At 39.7% G+C, this 22,330-nt stretch overlaps 1 protein-coding gene across 2 annotated transcripts in view; it reads left to right on the top strand.

Moving 5' to 3' along the window:
- Positions 1-20,978, top strand: part of LOC138971143 (uncharacterized) — a 23,052-nt gene extending 2,074 nt beyond the window's left edge. The window contains exons 3-9 of one of the 2 annotated variants that reach the window (XM_070343776.1): positions 845-1,006; positions 1,659-1,835; positions 4,156-4,299; positions 5,633-5,782; positions 7,396-7,497; positions 19,822-20,017; positions 20,582-20,978. In XM_070343776.1, coding sequence (XP_070199877.1) covers positions 845-1,006; positions 1,659-1,835; positions 4,156-4,299; positions 5,633-5,782; positions 7,396-7,497; positions 19,822-20,017; positions 20,582-20,702 — 1,052 coding nt within the window. In that variant the 3' untranslated portion in view covers positions 20,703-20,978. Of the gene's footprint in view, positions 1-844; positions 1,007-1,658; positions 1,836-4,152; positions 4,300-5,632; positions 5,783-7,395; positions 7,498-19,821; positions 20,018-20,581 lie in introns of both variants that reach the window. The other variant, XM_070343775.1, reaches the window with a different exon arrangement.
- The last annotated feature ends 1,352 nt before the right edge of the window (positions 20,979-22,330 follow it).

Genomic DNA, 22,330 nt, shown 5'->3' with positions numbered 1-22,330 from the left:
ATTGAGAGAGGGTTTGGATGAAGAGAAAGATGAGGAGATACTATATATACTGTCGTTTTGTTTGTTTGTTTGTTTGTTCATAAGTGTTTTTCCCCAATGTTGTTGTTATCTCTGTTTATTTGTTGTGTTCATGAGTATTGTTGTAAGTAATTCTCTATTTATTTACTTTGTTTTGTTGTTGTTGTTGTTGTTGTTGTTGTTGTTTTATTTTCTTCTAGTATCTATCTTTTTTTTTAACGAGCTTTTCCCCTCTTTCTTTCTGTCTTCCTTTCTTTCTTTGCTTTGTATTACCCATTATTATCTTTTGGGCTTTGTTTTATTTCTCTCTCGTTCTTTCTTTCTTTCGCTCTGTCTCTCTGTCTCTCTCTCTCTCTGTCTCTCTCTCTCTCTCTCTCTCTCTCTCTCTCTCTCTCTCTCTCTCTCTCGTTCTTTCTCTCTTTCTCTCTCTCTCTCTCTTTCTTTCGCTCTCTCTCTCTCTCTTTCTTTCTTTCTTTCGCTCTGTCTCTCTGTCTCTCTCTCTCTCTGTCTCTCTCTCTCTCTCTCTTTTCTTCTTTTCATTCTCTTTCAATCTGTCTTTCATTTCCTTCTTCTTTCCTTACTTTATTCTTTTCCTCTCTCTATTTTTCAATCATTCTCCCCGGTTCAGTCTATCCTACAGTCATTTTTCTCTCTCAATTGTTTTATTGCCCTCCTTCTTTTTCCCCTCTCTTTCTCTTTCTTTCTCTTACCATCAAACCACCCCCCCCCCCCCCCCCCCCATTTCTCCGGGACTAACCCTCCTCCCACCCCCACACCTAGTGTCTCGTGTATGCATTTGACCACAGCTCGCTGTCCTTTCTTTCAGTGGAGGGAGGAGCATACTCACCGGACAGTGGTGTGTCCAGCTGCTCGGACAGCGCCCCCTCCTCCCCCATCCTCCAGACTCCGCGAAGCTCGGCTGGCCTCAACTCCATGACGTCACTGACCTCGGAGGAATCCGAACATATCACCCAGCTGGCCAATGCAGGTGAATAGCATTTGACAAAAAAAAATTCAACAAAAAATTATAAAAAAAAGAGCGATTGTTTAAAAATACATTCCTTACCATGTTTGATCGTCACAGATACGTCGATCCAGGCATTTTACCTGGTATAAGGAAATCTTTCATATACAACAACAAAAACAAACAACAACAAATAAAAAATGGTCAAGTCTTTTTCTTTTCTTTTTCTCAGATGTTATGGGTATATTTGTCCACTCTAAAGACAATTAGGTCGACGTAGTCGTAATTGTTTCGTTTTGTCAAAAATTAAACTGACCTTTCTTGTTTTTAATTCTCAATTAAAAAAAAAGTATAAAAAACTAAACCACACACACACAAACCCACAGACTGCCTGTTTTTCTTATGCAGAGTGAATATTTCTTCAATGATTGACTCCGGACACCTTTTTCAATTTGCGAAATTGATTCAAAACTCTTGACTGACATAACAACAACACTAAACTTTCTTTTCAAGTAAATAGCGATAAGGCTTTGAAAGAGAAGTATACTTCAAACAAAATGTTACAAACACAAATATGTCGAACTAACACGAAACTGTATTCAAGACTTCATTCGCTGTATTTCAACCACGCAGACTCCATGTTCAAAACATTCTAACAAAATGATTTTCTTTGCAGAGTTCTACACGGACACCGAACAACTAACGTCGGAATGGTTGCCTACTACAGCGTCCGACACCGTATTTGCTTCTAACGGCCAATGGTGCGTTCAGAATCCGCCACACTTCTTGGAGCTCGACGACAAAGAATGGCACCATAGATATCCGGCACTGGGGACGGGCACTTATGTTGACGGTAATTTTGATTACTCTGTTTTGGAGAGTTTCAGTAGCTATCGCAGGTGACACTACTACCATTTTAGTGGGGACGTTTTAGCAGTAAGGATATAATAACATTTGTGCAATAATTTTGCGAAAAAAATGCTACAATTTAGATCGTCAATCCACCACAGTTTTGAGGAATAATGTATTTTCTTTTTCGTAGTTGAAATTGAATAAAAAGAAAATTTAGCCTACTTTGAGTTCGGTGATTAACATCTGTGAATTTCGTAAGAACTGTCGACTTGTGCAAGTTCACTCTCCGAATTAGGCACTTCACTTCCGAAAGGATTCATTATGAAATTCGACTTCTTCATAAAGTACTTCAGTTTTTCCCCAACACTTGAACGTTTTTCACTGAGATTTACGCCATTTTGTTAGATACGTCATTTTTACACAAACCTCAATCACTGACACACGTGGAATTGTGGATTTCTTTCTGAATGAGTGTTCTCCGGTCTTACGCTTATTTCTGAAATTGTGCAATTTCTGTTTGGAGTCGTTTCCGAGCTTCAAATACTAAAACATAAAAACCCAGGTCTTTTCACCAGTTCATTGGCAAGCACAAGGTTAGCTTTTATGGGAAAGGAAAGAAAAAGTTGGGAAAATCGAAATCAAGATTGTTTTCTCTGCGAGTGGACGAGTTTCTCACGTCACAGCACTGAACAGCAGGAACAGTAACAACAAAATCGACATGGACTACAGCAGCGACAACAGTAAGAATGCAGTGATATTCTCAAATTAGTTTCGAGCATTAGATAAGAGAATTCACATATAAGTGTACCAGAGGCTTTCCATTTTTGTGAGAGAAAAAAATGCAGCACGAGCAACCGAGCGCAATGATTTGTTTTGTCGATCAGTAACAAAAAATCTAAATGGGCGAAAGCTTTGGATAAATTAGAGGAAAAAAAAGAGAAAATAGCACTAATCAGTTGTTGGTGCACCCTAACTGTCAATAATGCTGGAAAGAAATGTTTTTGTTTTGTTTTTGTTTTGTTGTTGTTGCGTGCGCGCTATTTCTAAATGTGCTCGTGTAGACTTATTGATTTCTAGAATTTACGACGCATACACTGATCTGCGCAGTTTCAGGAAAAAAACCCCAGGAAGTTTAACTTTGCGTGGTTCAATTTCAAATCGTGAAAATGTTGCCAATGCACAATCTATTCTGGTATCGTGCAAATACTATCACCGGTTGCAGGTTCCAACTACGAATACCGTCGCACAGCTGCTTTCGTGCGCAACTCTGAAATTGCGATCGGAGCCATTATACAAATGCACGAATTCTTAAAAAGCGATGAACGCTTATTTGCAGACAGTCTGGAACCTGCATGGGTGGAGACCACAGAGATATAGAATCTCTGTGGTGGAGACGCGCACAGCCGCGGCGTTAAAATGTGTCACACAGTAGACACAAATGCAAAGCAATACTAAAAATGGAAAACAATCGTCAAAATTGTTTGGAAAAAGCAAAAAAAGATCAAATATTTTGTCCTAATGTCAAAGAGTGGAAGGAGACGCAGACAGAGTTCAGCATGTGTCGCTCAGTTCACTTCAAGTCTCGAATCTTTGAACGATCGCAGAAATCTACACGTACAGCCACACAAAAAGCGCAAACCAATTCAAATATTAAGAAGAGTGGGGCTCATGATTTGACGAATTGTATATTGTCAAAATGCGCGGAACAAAAAACAAGAACTATTGCCCTCTTATACAGAATAAAGACACTATTCGTGATTTGTTGCACAACGCACAGAGTGCAAAAGCAATGCAAGAATTACACAATTTGAAAAAAAAAATCAAAAAAAGATAATAATGCAAATGAAAACGTAACAAAAGAAATTATAAAAATAAGGCCTAAAAAAAAAATAGGTGTGGTTACGGTAACCCGACCTACCCTATTTTTAGGGGCCGATCCTATAACTTGTTATTACATTTGTCAAAAAAAAAAAAAAAAAAAAAAAAAAACGAGTGCAATAAACGCAATGAAAGCGAAAGCGCCCGTGTCGCACACTTATTTCCCTGTCAAGTAGGTTTAATTTGTACACATTAGAAAAAAAAGTTAAAAAAAAAAAAAGTGATTGCCTACCTACCTACCATATTTATTTTGGCTATGTTACCGTAACCACACCTATTTTTTTTTGTTGCCTAACCGCATCGCACAGAAAATTATAGTAATGCCAGAATTCCACAAATGCACAGAAATCACAGGCAATTCTAGAATTGTAAAAACACCCCACCAATCAACAATGACCGGAGCATTAAAACAATTTTTTTCATTATATTTTGTCGTGTAGCAGGAGACTGGGTGGAAACGCAGGCAGGCTTCAAGATGTGTCGGACGACGGACGGCAACGCCAGGGTCAAGCTGGGCACCAACCTCACCTACGACATCGACATCCACATAGATATCCCCGACAACGCCCCCGCCATCGTCAAGAAAGGTAGGTCAAGGGTACCGTATAGAAACGTGTGAGGGACTTCGGTTGTGTTTTTCTTTCATCTTAAAAAAAACCACCACAAAAACTTTTTGTTTACATTTTGTTTGTTTTTTTCCTGTTTTTTTCTTGTCTTTTTTTTACTTTTAAAATTTATTTTGTAACATTTTGATTTGTTTTCTTCCCTTTCTTTTTTAAACATATCTCCTCTTTTTTTTACAGTTATGAAACTTTTTCTTTACTATTTGGTTTGTTTTCTTTCTTTTTTTTTACATTTAAAAAAGAATTTAACATTCCGATTGCTTTTTTTTTCTTTCGTTTTTGTTTTTAATCATTTCTCTCTTTTTAACATTATACCTTCTCCACAAACTAGTAACTTCAAACTATTGCAGCTGTCAAAAGAATCGTGCTTGCTGAAGGAAAAAGAAGAAGAAAGAACACAGAACGGACTCAACTGAAGACAACAAAGCCCCCCCCCCCCCCCCACCCCCCATTGGCTCGGTTGCTTTGAACACACAAAAAAAGCAGGAAAAAAACCGACAAGCAATAAATTAAACGCTGCCCCTCCCTATACCCCATAAAAACCCAACTTCAAGGAAAATATTATTTTCAGAAGTTTTTTATTTCCAGGTCTGTTGTAACTTTGTAATTGCTAACCTATCTGCCGGTTAAAAACGACGCGTTTTTTTCCTGTAGTGCTTATTAATTGACACAATGGTGCTTCCTGAATGGTGGGTTGTCTGGTTTTTTTTTTAAGGTTCTTTGTATGTTACAAACACAAAAATTAAATGAAAAAAAATTGTCTACGCCTTATTATTAATAAATCAGGAAGGGTTAACAAGCTGTGTTCTTCACTCAATAACTTCGCATTCATTTGGAAAAAAAAAGTCTTTTTCTTTGCATTGAAAAATCTTTGTAAAAGCTCATGCACAGTAATTGTTCTTTTCTTTTCTTTTGAAGAAAATTTTATTGATTAGAAGAAGAAAAATGCTTTGAATTTCTTTTCTTTTTTTTAGAGATTAGTTCCGACGAGCAAAACGAACACACACACACACACACACACACACACACACACACACACACACACACACACACACACACACACACACACACACACACACACAAAAGAAGAAGAAAAATGCTTTGAATTTCTTTTATTTTTTAGAGATTAGTTCCGACGAGAGTCCGGGCCAATACACACACACACACAAAAGAAGAAGAAAAATGCTTGGAATTTCTTTTTTTAATTTTTAGAGATAAGGTCCGACGAGAGTACGGGCCAATACGGACACAAAAACAACCACAACAAACATTCTTTGAATTTCTTTTATTTTTCTAGAGATCATTACCGACGAGACTCCGGGCCAATACGAACACAACAACAACTCACAATACGGCTACATGGACATCAACAACAACCACCACCACCCTTTTCCCAGCTACCAAGACGACAACTGCAATGGCTGTCTTCAAAGGAGAAACTACTACGGTAAACCATTTTTTACCTGTAATATTACATTATGTTCTGAGTTTTGTTTTTCTGTTGTATAATGTGGAAGTCTAGGATGACTTCACAAGTTCTTTTTGTTTTTTTGTTTTTGTTTTTTGCGATACAATTCCGCACAAGAAAATATGTTTGAAGTAAATTTGGTTAGTCGAGACCATTTCATTGTCTGGTTGGTTCTAAATGGCCGAGACTAGCCACATAGTTCCCAGAAAATGGGTCAGTTATACAAGAATTTTACACGTTTAATTTCAGATGCAAAGACCAAGTCTGCCTATACGTCTTTTTCAATCGCTTTGCTATTGTTTCATAATACAAATACGTAAAGAACCCGTTTCACACGCTGTCTTTCATGTTATTCTCCTGTTAAAATCTCGTGCAGTTTCTAATATGAATACTGCAGAGAGAAATCATAAGGAGAAAATCCGCAAACAAAAAAGATCAATGCATGAAAAGTGGGGACCCTTGAAAAACAGTGGAGAAACAGAAACAAATAAACGAAACATTATTCAGAAGATCAAGATTTTGATTTTAAAAATGTTTAAAAAGAAAAGAAAAAAGAGAGAAAGAAAGAAAAACAGGAAGAAAGAGAGAAAAAAAAACCAAAAAAAAAGAGGAAAAAAACGAGAAAAAAACCGGAGGAGCGATAGCCGGCATTCCGCGGATTTTCATCAGTGATGTCCATATATGTGCATCTGCATCACAAATTCATCTCCCCAAAATATTAAAAGTGTAAAGAAAGTTATGTCTGTTGTGTTATGGTTTAATGCTTTCAGTTTCAAAACTTACCGCCTGCAAAACATTTAGTAAACAAACTGCGTTAAATAGATTTGAATACAGTGTGAACAGAGATGACGGCTTTCTGTTCAAAACCTTAAGGGCAGAATATACCTGCGCAGAGTCAGCGGCACAGACGACCCACTGCATATTATTGATGCTGCGATAGGGATTATGACGAGTACTTGGCCTGTTTTCTTTTCACGCAACGTGTAGCGGGCTGGGATAATCTGCAGTGCGTCGTCTGTGCCGCTGACTCTGCGCAGGCAGTATAATCTGCCCCTTACCAAACCCAAAAGTTTTTGTTTTTTTCAATGATCAAGACAAATGTGTTTGTGCTTATGAGCACAGTAGGCGGGTTAAGTGGCAATGTTATAGAGTTTGTTTTCCCGAAATACATAGAGTTAACAAGCGAAGAATCTGTTTGTTGCTTGTGTCAAAGAAGGCATCAGACATCACATGGAAAATTTCACTCATCTGCACTTGAACGACCAGTTTAGTGAATATTTTTAATTACGGATAGAGTGACATTGCACGGGTGTGTCTGCGATTTAAAAGTTCTACTCGGATAAATGTCATCAGTAGTTTATCTTTTAACTCTGACCGGGGGGCTTAAAATCCAAACTTAGAGGTTGGGTTGCCGCATAGCGATTCATCAAACGTCAAGTCATTAAAAACGACATCACATCACATCATTTGTCATAATGTCACGTGTGGTGTCGTGCCGTATCGTATCGTATCACCTATCAATTATTTGTTCTTCATTCATTGTTTATATATTTACTTACTCATTTATTCATTTATATTACTTATTATTACAGGTATTGGTCACTGTGCGGGAATGGGTCACCTTGACCTTCATCATCCTCATCCAAGGGCAGCGAACCCTGACGAGCGTCCTACAGTGCGATCCAGACGACAATGTAAGTTTTGAAAACCTGTTCGCTTGTTTGTTTGTTTGTTTGTTGTGTCCCTTTAGGGGTTTTTTTGTTTTTTTTTGCGTTTCGTTTGTTTGTTGTTGTTTTGTTTGTCTCTTGTTCTGTGGATGAGATTCCCCAAAATGTCTAAAAACAGTAGCACGTATTTTTTCTGGTCGGCCGAAATTTTACAATTTAGTTTTATTTTGACGGTCCGATTGCAAATCAGAAAGCGGGAGCAATTCCTATCACAAGATATTCGATTGACTAAATGTATTTAATGCGTTTTTTGTTGCTTTTACCATTTTTAATATATTTTTTTATTAACAAAACCAGGTATAGTCAGTTGCCAAGGAAATTGAACGTTTTCCTGACAGTGCAAATAGCTACAGAATTTCAAAAATAATTGTTTGAACAAAGATCAGACTAAAAATCGTACAAAGAAAGAGCTCCCGAAATAACTTTATAGGAAAGAGCTCAAGTATCATTCCGTGATCAGAATTGTGATATCTCAAAATCCGTTGTAAGTACTCCAGTTCGGAGAAGACTATAATTTATATGACCCAGTTGTGAACCAAAGGTGGACGGGGATGGGGGGAGGGGGGAGGGGTGAGGGGTGAGGGAGAGGGGGGAGGGTGGAGGAGGAAATGCCCTGAACACTCATAACTGTCAGAACTTGATGACTCGCAACCTCCGTATCTCCTCTTAAGTATAACAAGTTCTCCCAATTCGCAGTCAACGGCTTCAGAAACTGCTTTGACAAATGAATGTGTGCTGTTGAAAGCCGAATCTACCCCCAGGAAAATAACTTCTCTCAAGAGCAAGGAAACTCGCATTATAAAGTCTCGATCTTTCCGTCACCGAAGAGTTGGAGCCGCCATGGTAACTTGCTCGTCGTTGCGGCCGCTTGTTTGCAAACGGGACAACAATGGACGACACTGTCTTCCTGGGCATACACGCGCAGCCCCCCGCGGGTTAGGGGGAGTTCCATATTGGTTGGGACGAAAAAGAATTTACCTGATGCTCCCCAGCATGTCGTAAGAGGCGACTAACGGATTCTGTTTAAGTGTTTCTTGTATAGAATATTATTATTATTATTATTATTATTAATATAGTCAATGTTTGTAAAGATTTTAGTCAAGCAGTATGTAAGAAATGTTAAGTCCTTTGTACTGGAAGGGGTCCTGATTTGGCCTATTATGGTCCGCTGGACCCGAAAAGCAACAGCTAACTAACTAACTAACTTTGTACTGGAAACTTGCATTCTCCCAGTAAGGTAATATATTGTACTACGTTGCAAACCCCTGGAGCAAATTTTTGATTAGTGCTTTTGTGAACAAGAAACAATTGACAAGTGGCTCTATCCCATCACCCCCCTTCCCTCCGTCGCGATATAACCTTGCCGAACGGTTGAAAACGACGTTAAACACCAAATAAATAAAGAAAACACACGCGCATCTTTTGTGGGCCTGCAGATGTGACCTCAAATGCGATTTTTTTGTACGGGCTCACTCTGTAACGCGGTTGAAAGCTCTTTTAATGCTGGTTCACCTCCTTTTCAGATCATTGACAAAATAATCACTCGGTCAACACACTCGCGTGCTTTATGTAGGCATTACACCGCTTGCCACGTGTGCATGTTGTCAGAAAGATTAACAAAAACTGAGACTCTGACAAGGAGAAAAGTTAGACGATTTAGTTCCTGTTTCGGTTTCGCGTGTATAATAGCCAGCTGTTTGCATAACTGCACGCGACGTCGCCGTGGTGTTTTCGCCCGGCCGGTAGAGGAGTATGTCAGTTGTCCTTATAAGGAAGTGTTACACTACTAGTACTCTAGACGTCGAGTGGCCGGGTGATAGTAAAACGATGCCCTTCGCCCCTGTGAAAAAAGGTCAATGTATGTGTGGAGAGTGCAGGCATACACACACACGACCACACACACATGAACATACCGTGCCACACACACACACGCGCGCGCGCGCGCACACACACACACACGGCACACACACACACACACACACATCCACACGAACACTGTGACACACGCGCGCGAACGAAAGCATGCACACAAACACACACACACACATAGTGTTACTAAAAAAAAATTAGGTGGAAATCGAGTGTGCGATGTACCAATATTGAGTGCAAGTCGAGTCAGACGACTGAATTGTCTGTGTTGTAAGAAAAATCCCTCCCCAAAATGCAACCATTTTCATTTGGTGCATTCAGATTCGTTCACACTAATTCTACTTCTTCTTCTTTTCACTCCCCCCCCCCCCCCCCCCCCTGTGTATTCTTGCACAATATATAGCTTCCTCCTTTCTCTGTTACTTGTTCTTGTTCAGTTATGCTTCCTTGTCAGTCAGTGGAACCCTTTTCAAATCATTTGATATATTTTAGGCTATTGAAGTTGTTGTTGTTGATGTCGTTGTTGTTGTTGTTGTTTTTGTTGTTGCTGTTTCCTGGCATGTTCTAGGCACCACAAGTTGTTAAAAGCACTGAGGTGGTGAAAAAGAAAGATCCGAACAAAAATTCGAAGAGGGGGAAATAAACAGATTTTTGTTTTTCGTGGCCGCCCAAGGTAATGCTCTACCAAACAACGAACCGTGGGAACATTTTTTGGGACGAGGGGTGGAGAGGGGGGGGGAGGGGGGGTGGAAGGGCGTGTGGGAAAGGTCAAAGTACAAATAGAGGGCAGAACACCGACGATGTCTGTTTACCTCCTAAGGAACCGAAACCGGTTGTGAAACGCTTCCTACTATACCTGAAATGCATCGTAATTTTCTTCCTACCTGTTGCATCATTTTACCTGCATAGCCCGCCCCCACCCCACCCCCCCCCCCCCCCCCCCACCCAACCACCGGCCACCCTTCAACTGACATGTTTAATGGACGGGGTTGGAGGAGGAGAGGAAACTAAATAAGAAGAAGGAAAATACCTATCCGGAAAACTTTGGCCACGTGGCATCATTCGTACGCCTTACGCTCGCCGCCATCAAAAGACTAGGGGAACTTGAACTTGAACTTGAACTTGTTCTTAAAGGCACACTCCTTCCCATGCAAACAGTTTCCCCGGCTCACCATCCCAGCCGCTGGTCCTTGTTTGGTTTAAGCGTGTTTTATTCAATTTCTCATCCACACGTTTCAAACAATAACAACATTATAATAATAAGAATAATAATAATAAGAACATTTATATAGCGCTAAATCAAAAACTTTCGTTAAAAAGGCTTGCTCTAAGCGCTTGACATCTAAACTAAAACATTAAGAACGTTAACAAGCAGATTGCTTATGGACACGTTCTTGAAATGATAATCAATACACATTCCGATAGCAAAACATGGCGAACAAGTGATAGCTTCAACACTTATCTTGATAATCTTTAATTATATTTTATACAAATAAGATGAAGAGAGAGACAGAGAGAGAGAGAGAGAGAGAGAGAGAGAGAGAGAGAGAGAGAGAGAGAGAGAGCAAGAGAGAGAGGGAGTTTCATGGGATAAGAACTTCCCTCTACTTGGTCATGTACACACAATAAAAGAAACAAAAGAAAGCCTCAATTAACAGCCTGATTCCTCTCTGTGCACAGTTGGCATTTTTAAAATTATTAATTAATTTCGTAAGAGCCATTGGTGGTTTTTGAAGAAAATATTTTGAGAAAAAAAGAAGAAAAAAAATCCAACTCACCACAGCAAGCAGCTGCAGGGTGTTGATTTCTGGTATGTGACCAAAGTGGAGGGATGCTCTTATTACCCATTTAAAAGCTTGGCCAGACTCTGAGATTGTGAGCCCAACTGTTTACACGGGAAGGAGTGTGACTTTGACTTGAAACTTCTGCTATTTCTTCGTTTGCGTTCCCAGGTTGAACTTTTCAGTCCCAGGCAGGGCCACCTGCTGGCGGTGAATGATAGTTTCGCGTGGCACACGCCACGTGGGCAGCGTCACGCCGTGGTCGAGGGTGTGTGCGTGTTGTGTTTCCACAGTCTAGACTTTCGCTTCAATTCCGGGATCCCGTTACATGAAAAGTGCGCACCGGTCTTTGTGCATGCATTTGTACACGAAGGGGGTGGGGGGGGGGGGGGGGGGGCACCATTCTATCTTGGGATTTGCACTGTACGCTGACTCTAGTAATTATAGGAGAGACTGAGAAAAAAGAAACGAAACATAGAAGTCATAGAAGAAGAATGACAACACAACAACTCATGTTCTACTACATGTACTACTACTACTCTACTACTACTACTACTACTACTACTACTACTACCATTACTACTACTACTACTACAACAACAAACCCCCAAAACCGCCGCACATGGGCGTTTGAACATTTTGACTGACGACACTTGCTTGCATTAGTAGAGGGATTATAAATGCATTGCACGTTTGCGACAGTCGAAAAAAGGAAAACAAAAGCCTTACGGCCACAACTAAAGCTTATTGCTAATTTGTTCTTGCTTTCTACATAACGATGGATGAGTTTATAAGTGGTGAAACAGAAAAACGAACATAAAAAAGCAAAACAAGCAAAACAAACAAACATCATGTAATTATCAGTATAATCAAACAAACCGACCACAGCGGTTCAGACGGACCGGGTAGAGATATTTAGGGCCGATCCCCCCCCCCCCCCCCCCCCCCCCCGACTCAGACCTTCTTTTTACAAGGCTACTTCCCAGCGGGGGTTGCGGATTCTGCGAAATATTTAATTCCTTCGCGGAAATTCTCAGATTGTGCTCCCGCATCTTAGTTTCAGTGATTTTATCCTCGTGCGAAACCACGCTCTTTTCCCCAACAAATATTTCTCAGACAGGTGTTTTAAAGAATGTCTGCTATGGTGCTACAGCGACTCGTTCCTCCAAGTCTGTTATCATTAGTTATCAACACCCAGCTTCCCTATGCCCACAGGCTAATTTACAGGCCGTCTCCAATTTCACACGAAGACACGAAAGTCGAGTAATCAGAGATACCACCATACTACTGCTTATCTAAACAGTTCCAGAGACTTGTTGGATAGAGGGTGTGAGTGTCAGTTGCGCATCTGGAGGTCATTAATCAAATCTTCGTACTCGCAGAAAAATTCCTCCCGATCCTGTAACGCTATTGAGTTCGGCGGCTCGATTTACGTTTTTCGCACGCACTGAACCGTGCTCAGTCGGTGAGACTGAGATAAAAGTGTGATCGTGTTCTCAGGCTCCTCTTTCAAATCTTTTGACAGTATCAGTCCCGTTACATGCTTTTGTTGTGAAGTTTAGGAAAAAACTAGACACCGCTGCCTTTCCACTGGCAGTAGGGCAGGAAATCACGGGCAGTTTCGCGTCACTTCAGCGGAGTTGTTCGAGCTATTCAGTATGCCTGGGGAAATACCTGTCCTGGTTTCGGAAGCAACTTGATTCAGTATCATCACGTGACTGGGCACCTGTTATCGCGTCACGTCACCCAGACCGACCGCTCCGTGCGCTCACAGTCAGTACGGTGCAAGAAGCACGGCAATAATATTATACTCAAATGTAATTACTAATCTATAACACAAGCACACGGAAGCGAGGGTGCTGATCTCTGTTATCGCGGAGACTAATTTTGTATCTCAGACGAGAGAGAGAGAGAGAGAGAGAGAGAGAGAGAGAGAGAGAGAGAGAGAGAGAGAGAGAGAGAGAGAGGGGAGAGAGAGAGAGACACACACACACACACACACACACATAGACAGAGACAGACACTAAAAAGACAGAAGCGGAGAGACTCAGAGGGAGACACAGACAAAGACATACATACAGAGAGAGAGAGAGAGAGAGAGAGAGAGAGACAATGACAATGACAATGACAAATCTTTATTTTTCGAGGGTGACAAGAATAAGCATAGGTATGCTTTTTTGCATCTGGCCCTCGCCCTAAAGAGGGACTAAACTATTTTACTATAACTATGACTAGGGAAAAAAAGGTTACATAAAAACATTAATGGTAGAACATATAAGTTTATGTACATGAAGCGCATTATGTAGAAGCATTGTAGATCATAAGGTAGTGTTCAAAATTGGGTGTAAAGCAATGAAGATAAACGGAAAGTAACCCAACAATACATTAGCTCAGCAAAACAATGTATTACAGAGCCAAATCTTCGTGATTTTGTCACAATAAACCATAATTCCGATAATGAACAACTGTATACAAAGAAAACATACCAATCAAGTTTATTTGTTCATAGAGTTCATTAAATGGAAAGAATATTTGGTTCTAAAAGAATCTGTGTTGGTGGATTGCCGCAGGGCGTCCGGAAGAGCGTTCCAGAGGCTGCTTCCTGAATAAACAAGACTTGATTTAAATAGGTCTATCCTAGGAAGAGGAGTGTTTAGTTTTATAAAGTGGTGCGAATTCTTCAAAGAGAACTTTGAGCAAATGGTTTCGGGTGCATTTTCTGTCATAATTTTATGCATCATTATTCCTTTGTTGTAATTCATTCTTGACTTCAGAGACTGAGAGAGAGACAGAGACAGAGAGAGACAGAGAGAGACAGAGAGACAGACAGAAACAGAGACAGAGAGACACAGACACAGACAGACAGACAGAGACATACACAGACAGAAAGACAGACAGAGAGAGACAGAGACTGAGAGAGAGACAGAGAGAGGGAGAGAGAGACAGAGAGAGAGAGAGAGAGACAGAGAGAGAGAGAGAGAGAGAGAGAGAGAGAGAGAGAGACTGAAGGAGAGAGAGAAATACTCTTAAGGCTGGAGTTCACACCTGAGGCCATATTTCAAAGTGGTTAGGCAGTTTTAAAGGTTTGTTTTTATGTTAGTTCAGTGTTTTGTTTATCAGGAAAAAACAAAATGAATAGAGCTTGTCGCGCAAAATTTTGAGATAGCGACTGAAGTTTGAGCATAGGTATGAGATTTTTTCACGCAAACCCTACTGAAGAAATTGTGATCTTGTATTGTGAATATGTTAACAAAAAAACAATCGGATGATCAGAAACTGAAGAAGAGAAATAGGGAAGCAAAATAGAACATCAAACATAGTGATTTTACAGGTGAATTTGGAAAAAAAACCTTATGTATCCATTTTTGAAGCCCAATTTGAAGCATGGAACACAGTCAAACATAAATTAAAAGTGTTAAAGTGGTTACAGTGTTCAGAAATAGTGTTAAATAACAAGTTGAGTTATCCCTTTTCACAAATTTTAAGAGAAATACACCTCTTGTCCCGCAAAATTTTGAACTGTGATGCTTTTACTACCCCCACCCCCTACTCATTTTTCAGAAAAGAGTGCATATTATCTTCCAAATAGACAAGCAAGGTAGTCAGATGATCAAAACTTCAGAACAAAAATAGGGAAGCAAAATAGAACATGCAACATAGTGATTTAACTGGTGAATTCAGAAAAAACCCACTTTTTTACTCATTTTATTAGCTGAATTTAAAGCTTGGAAGACAGAAATAAATAAATTAAAAGTGCAAAACTGGTTACAGTGTTCAGAAATAGTGTTAGATACCAAGTTGAGTTATCCCTCTTCATCACAGTTAAAAGAAACGCACCTCTTGTCGCGCAAAATCTTGAACTGTGATGCTTTTACTACCCCTACCCCCTACCCATTCTTCAGAAAAGAGTGCATATTATCTTCCAAATAGAAAGGCAAGGTAATCAGATGATCAAAAACTTCAGAACAGAAATAGGGAAGCAAAAAAGAACACCCAACAGAGTTATTTAACTGTTGAATTCAGAAAAAACACACTTGTTTACTCATTTTGTAAGCTGAATTCAAAACTTGGATGACAGAAAAAAATAAATTAAAAGTGCTAAAGTGGTTACAGTGTTCAGAAATAGTGTTAGATACCAAGTTTAGTTATCCCTCTTCATCACAGTTAAAAGAAACACACCTCTTGTCGCGCAAAATCTTGAACTGTGATGCTTTTACTTCCCCCACCCCCTACCCATTTTTCAGAAAAGAGTGCATATTGTCTTCCAAATAGAAAAGCAAGGTAGTCAGATGATCAAAAACTTCAGAACAGAAATAGGGAAGCAAAATAGAACATCCAACATAGTAATTTAACTGTTGAATTCAGAAAAAAACACTTTTTTACTCATTTTATTAGCTGCATTTAAAGCTTGGAAGACAGAAAAAAAATTATAATGTGGTTACAGTGTTCAGAAATAGTGTTAGATACCAAGTTCAGTTATCCCTCTTCATCACAGGTAAAAGAAACACACCTCTTGTCGCGCAAAATCTTGAACTTTGATGCTTTTACTACCCCCACCCCCTACCTATTTTTCAGAAAAGAGTGCATATTATCTTACAAATAGGAAAGCAAGGTAATCAGATGATCAAAAACTTAAGATAAATAGGGAAGCAAAATAGAATATCCAACATAGTGATTTAACTGTTGAATTAAAAAAACACCTTTTTTTTCTCATTTTTTGAAGGTGAATTAGAAGTTTGGAATTCCTCCGAAAGCGGCGTATGGCTGCCTAAATGGCGGGGTAAAAACGGTCATACACGTAAAAATCCACTCGTGCTAAAAACATGAGTGAACGTGGGAGTCTAAGCCCATGAACGAAGAAGAAGAGGAGGAGAAGAAGAAGAAGTTTGGAAGACAGAAAAAATAAATTAAAAGTGCTAAAGTGGTTACAGTGGTTACAGTGTTCAGAAATAGTGTTAGATACCAAGTTGAGTTGTCGCTCTTTATCACAGTTAAAAGAAACACACCTCTTGTTGCGCACAATCTTGAACTGTGATCCTTTTACTACCCCCGCCCCCTACCCATTTGAACACAAAAGAGTGTATATTCTCTTCCAATTAGAAAAATAAGTAATTTGCAACTGGACATTTTTAAAATACATATTTTCTGTCAGTCCAAGGATTGCTTAGTCCATTAAAAACAAACAGACTAGGATTTAGCGCACCCATTTTAAGAAAAAGTTAACATGATAATTGATATATATATATATATATATATATATATCAGACTTTTTTTATGCAATTACTACTGAAGATTCCAGACCAGGTAAAACAATCATTTTATATTCTTTGTCACATTTTTTACTTTTTTTTAAATAAATTTATCTATAGCGAGTCTTGTCTCTTTGTGTCATTTAGTTATTTTGAAGAATTCTATCCTGGCAAAAAAAATTAAAAATCCCTACCTACCTACCCTATTTTGTTTACCCATGTTATTAGAAACAGACAATTTATTTTTTATTGGCCTAAAGATCTTGAAACATTTGTTTTAATAGAGAAATAACAAGTACAGCCCTTAGCTGTGTCACTCGAATTTCTTTGTCAGGCTGAAACTTAGCTGTTGCGTTGAAGTCTGCTGTGTGTGTCTGGGTCCAAAGCAACTTTCACATTCTCATCTACACATTCTCATCTACACACTCACACAATTATACAATTCTACCCACAGAGGCGTTCGGGGATGGGGGTCTCGCACTCGGGCGAATCACACCACAAAATACAAAGTATAACGTACACAGATTTTTCTATTGAACCAAAAGGCAAATTAAATCATGAATAAATCAATCAAGCAAAACTTCCACACAATGACACATTCACTCTCGGTTCACACTGCGCTCTGGGCATGCACACTTGGCAGCACGTATACGTTCCGACGCCGTTTGTCTTCCTGCAAGTCCAGCACAGGCACACGATTGTCCAAGAATCACAATAATCCTCGTGAATGTCACAGCAGGCATAGTAAGGTTACGTAGAAAAGTCCAAAAGGGTGCGTTAATGGTGGTAATCCGGCACACACACACCGGGCACACACACACACACTGACACACACACACACACACACACACACACTCCGGTTTGGTAAGTTACCTGATAAATAATGTAGCCTGTAGATTTAACGTGGAGACTGATCAGACAGGAAGAGTAATACTTTCACATTTCCGATGTTCAGCGATAAACTTGTTTTCTTCGAGAGTTCGATCTTCGTGCGATTCTGGCGCGTTGTCACCAAGAACGTTAAAAAAACACAGGATATCATCATGATGCCTCTCTACAAAAACCAGGTCTAGGAACTCTTCATCTAAAGTCAGTCAGTATTAACATCCTCAACACAATCCTCATCTTGTCCCATAGTGATTTCTGCCGCCAAAGAACATGTGGTTCCCAACTCAAAAGACCGATTTGTCGTCTTCCGGCATTGCGAAATTCAGATCTACCTCAACTTCGTGCATTGATCTGAGCAATAAAATGTAGAAGCGATAATCTGAAAAAAATCTGTTCGCGTGAACGCTGCCACGTTGTCATCAGTCCAATGTCTTTTATCCAGAGCAGGGACGAACACACTTTTTCATCAGCAGTTTGTTATGTTTATCCGCAGACTGCTTTCCATTACTTGTCTGTTTTAGATTGACTCGTATGGTTCTTCAGCCAGGCAAGAAGTGCTTGTTTACAGTGACACGTTCTCACGCACGACATGTCGTAAATGCAAGTTCTAACGATTGTTTTTTATTGCACTGATAGAGAATGTCGATAGTTGTAAACTTCTGACATTTCCTAATGTTTATTTCATTATTTTGCATACGGATATGGCTAATAAGTGGATAATCTGTTACGACACGAAACGCGTTCTAAATCCGGGAAGGGAGGCTACTCCAGCGTACTGTCAGGTTGTTAAGTTGAGGAAATGCAAAACATCGATATTGATGCAAAGCTAATGGGAAACAAGTCGCGTAAGGCGAAAATACAATATTTAGTCAAGTAGCTGTCGAACTCACAGAATGAAACTGAACGCAATGCCATTTTTCAGCAAGACCGTATACTCGTAGCATCGTCAGTCCACCGCTCATGGCAAAGGCAGTGAAATTGACAAGAAGAGCGGGGTAGTAGTTGCGCTAAGAAGGATAGCACGCTTTTCTGTACCTCTCTTTGTTTTAACTTTCTGAGCGTGTTTTTAATCCAAACATATCATATCTATATGTTTTTGGAATCAGGAACCGACAAGGAATAAGATGAAAGTGTTTTTAAATTGATTTCGACAATTTAATTTTGATAATAATTTTTATATATTTAATTTTCAGAGCTTGTTTTTAATCCGAATATAACATATTTATATGTTTTTGGAATCAGCAAATGATGGTGAATAAGATAAACGTAAATTTGGATCGTTTTATAAATTTTTATTTTTTTTTACAATTTTCAGATTTTTAATGACCAAAGTCATTAATTAATTTTTAAGCCACCAAGCTGAAATGCAATACCGAAGTCCGGGCTTCGTCGAAGATTACTTGACCAAAATTTCAACCAATTTGGTTGAAAAATGAGGGCGTGACAGTGCCGCCTCAACTTTCACGAAAAGCCGGATATGACGTCATCAAAGACATTTATCAAAAAAATGAAAAAAAAACGTTCGGGGATTTCATACCCAGGAACTCTCATGTCAAATTTCATAAAGATCGGTCCAGTAGTTTAGTCTGAATCGCTCTACACACACACACACACACAGACAGACAGACACACACACACACACACACACACACACGCACATACACCACGACCCTCGTTTCGATTCCCCCTCGATGTTAAAATATTTAGTCAAAACTTGACTAAATATAAAAACCGACTTTGTTGGTGATCAGAGCCTTGCGTTTCTGCTCCCTTTACGCATTTCTTTCAAGAAGGTGAGAAACCAAGAAAGAAAAACCGTCGCGATATAACCTTCGTGGTTGAAAACGACGTTAAACACCAAATAAAGAAAGAAAGAAAGAAAGAAAAAAGAAAAAAACCGAGAAAAAAAACGGAGGAGCGATAGCCGGCATTCCGCGTATTTTCATCAGTGATGTGCATATATGTGCATCAGCACCACAAATTCATCCCCCCCAAAAATATTAAAAGTGTACAGAAAGTTATGTCTGGTGTGTTACGGTTTAATGCTTTCAGTTTCAAAACTTACCGCCTGCAAAATCTTTAGTAAACAAACTGCGTCAAATAGATGTGAATACAGTGTGAACAGAGACTACGGCTGGTTTCCGGCATCCACTTCAGTAGTAACAATCACGGGCCCTGTGGTTGTAAAAAAAAAAAAAAAAAAAAAAAGCAAGCCCCCCCCCCCCCAAAACAAACAATTTTTGCGCATACGGTTACCCTCGCAAATAAAGATCTTCTTCGTCTTCTTCTGCATTCATGGACTGATAGTGGTACTCCAACGTACACTCGTGGTTTTTGCACTGTTTTTTTTTTTTTTTTTTACGTGGATGACCGTTTTTACCCCGCTATTTAGGCAGCCATACGCCGCTCAGTTTTTGGGGAAAAGAAAAATCTTGCCTTATCTCTAATAATAAAATTAAAAAAAACACCAGCAAAATATTTTAATATCTGTGTCCATTCATCAGTGACGCGGACCGAGCGCCTGTGGGAGTTCATCCTGCGACTGTTGGGGGACGCCAAGCACAACCCGCGCCTCATCGAGTGGGTGGATCGTGAAGACGGCACGTTCCGCTTGAACAACTCCAAGGCCATCGCACTCATGTGGGGCATGCGCAAGAACAACGGGCAGATGACCTATGAGAAGCTCAGCAGAGCACTAAGGTAAATAAATTCATGTACATGTACTATGTCTTAGAAATGAAGAAAAGTTAAACTATGACAGAAAAAATTTCTCAAAGTTAGTTAAAAATCAAAACTTGACTAAATATAAAAAAAGAAAAAAAAAGCCTAAGATTGATACCGTATTTGGTCAAGATGGCCTGTTAGAGACTCAACAAAGCGTTGAGGTGAATAGATATATTTAAAAGGAAAAAAACACCTCCATTTCAATTTACTTACACACAAGACACGCGTAATTAGCAGAATTAAGTCTGTGGCCGTAACGTCACAAAGTGCCACAAGAAGACTGAACTTTGAACTTGTAGGACTGATTCACTTTGATGACGTTCAGGCGCGGCGTTTTCATCTTGTCTCTCTGTGTTTCTTTGTCATTTTTCCTGTCTCTCTCTGTCTCGGTCTCTCTTTCTCCCTCTCCCTCTCTCTCTTGCCAACAACTATATACAGTCATTTGACTTTCTTACTCTTACTTTTTCTTGAATATTATGATGTGACGCTGAGATGATGTCATGAATCGAAAGCTGACCGAATGACGTCACATGTGTGCAGGTACTACTATCATCGTCAAATTCTGGAACCAGTACTGGGAAAAAAGCTGGTGTACCGATTCGGGCCTCACGCCACGCAAGTGTGGGAAAACCGCATCTACCGACCCCAGAACCCAAGATAGAATGCCGCGTGTGATGCCCCATACTACTGAGCTTGGCTTGTGTTACGATGGTGCTATCGTTAAATGTCAGAGCTATCTGACGTCATAGACACTGATTGTCACGTCATGAAAGTGACTCGCGTCACGACAGATTGCATGGCACAGTCTTCCATTACAAATGCGGCGTTCAAGGAATAATGTGTTGTGTAGCATAGGCAGAGGGAATAAGTCATGTACTGATCGATGTTGGCATGTGTACTGGGAGAGGGACTTGAAGCGGCGGGGGGAGGGGGGATAGAGAAGGTGGGGGGGGGGGGGGGGAGGGGCTCAAATTAGTGCAAGCCGTGTAGAGTGCTTTAACAGAGTGTACACATGTGACAATAACAGTTGTCCATTCAAATACGAATAAGAAGAACACGCCCACCGAATACCCCGTCCCTTCTGCGGCATCAAGAGAATCAGAGAGTACCCCCAGTGATCCGCATATACACACTGTTGTACTTTTGTTTGTTGTCTGCACAGAACGCCGCAGCTGATCTAAAATGGCCACCTTTTTACATTTAGTCAAGTTTTGTTTTGACTAAATGTTTTAACATAGAGGGGGAATCGAGACGAGGGTCGTGGTGTATGTGTGTGTATGTGTGTGTGTGTGTGTGTGTGTGTGTGTGTGTGTGTGTGTGTGTGTGTGTGTGTGCGTGTGTGTGTGTAGAGCGATTCAGAGTAAACTACTGGACCGATCTTTATGAAATTTGACATGAGAGTTCCTGGCTCTGAAAATCAAAAAAATTAAAAATTATGATCAAAATTAAATTTTCGAAATCAATTTAAAAACACTTTCATCTTATTCCTTGTCGGTTCCTGATTCCAAAAACATATAGATATGATATGTTTGGATTAAAAACACGCTCAGAAAGTTAAAACGAAGAGAGGTACAGTAAAGCGTGCTATGAAGCACAGCGCAACCGCACCGCGCCAAACAGGCTCGTCACTTTCACTGCCTTTTGCACTAGCGGCGGACTACGTTCAATTTCATTCTGTGAGTTCCACAGCTTGACTAAATGTAGTAATTTCGCCTTACGCGACTTGTTTCTCATTTCGTTGGTTGTTATATGAAGAGTAATACACCACAGTTGTGTTCAAAAGATCACCAGTTTTATTCATGTCAGGGACCTATATCTAATAAATTATAGGTCTATGTTCATGTTGATGTCGGATCAAATATCTGTTCAAGTGTGGGTTGCGCTCATGTTTTTAATACCTAAATTAACTTTAGTATATTTCAAATATTTACTGTTTGTCAGTGATTATTCATTCCTGTCGATTGTAAATCTGTGTACATATTCACTTTGTAGAAAGATCGTTATTATCGTTAACACTAAGTACGTCCAAGGCCTAGTGACAGTAAAGGGGACAAAATAAAATTGCAGAGCAAATTCTTACTCTTACTCTTCTCAGTCTTGAATTTCAGTACTTCCAATTTCGTCCAGCAAATGAATTGTGTCAGTGTCATTCTTATAGCCAGTAAAGGGTCAACTTCAGTACAAAACCAACAGAAATAGCTAAAACCACAGTTCTTCTTTCTAAAATGATCCAGCTTTTTGTTTTCATTATAATCATTCTATCACTTGAAATTCAAAAAATGTCAAGAC

The sequence above is a fragment of the Littorina saxatilis genome, linkage group LG7 (genome assembly GCF_037325665.1).
Source record: "Littorina saxatilis isolate snail1 linkage group LG7, US_GU_Lsax_2.0, whole genome shotgun sequence".
NCBI lineage: Eukaryota > Metazoa > Mollusca > Gastropoda > Littorinimorpha > Littorinidae > Littorina > Littorina saxatilis.
This window is presented reverse-complemented; position numbering and strand designations above follow the sequence as displayed.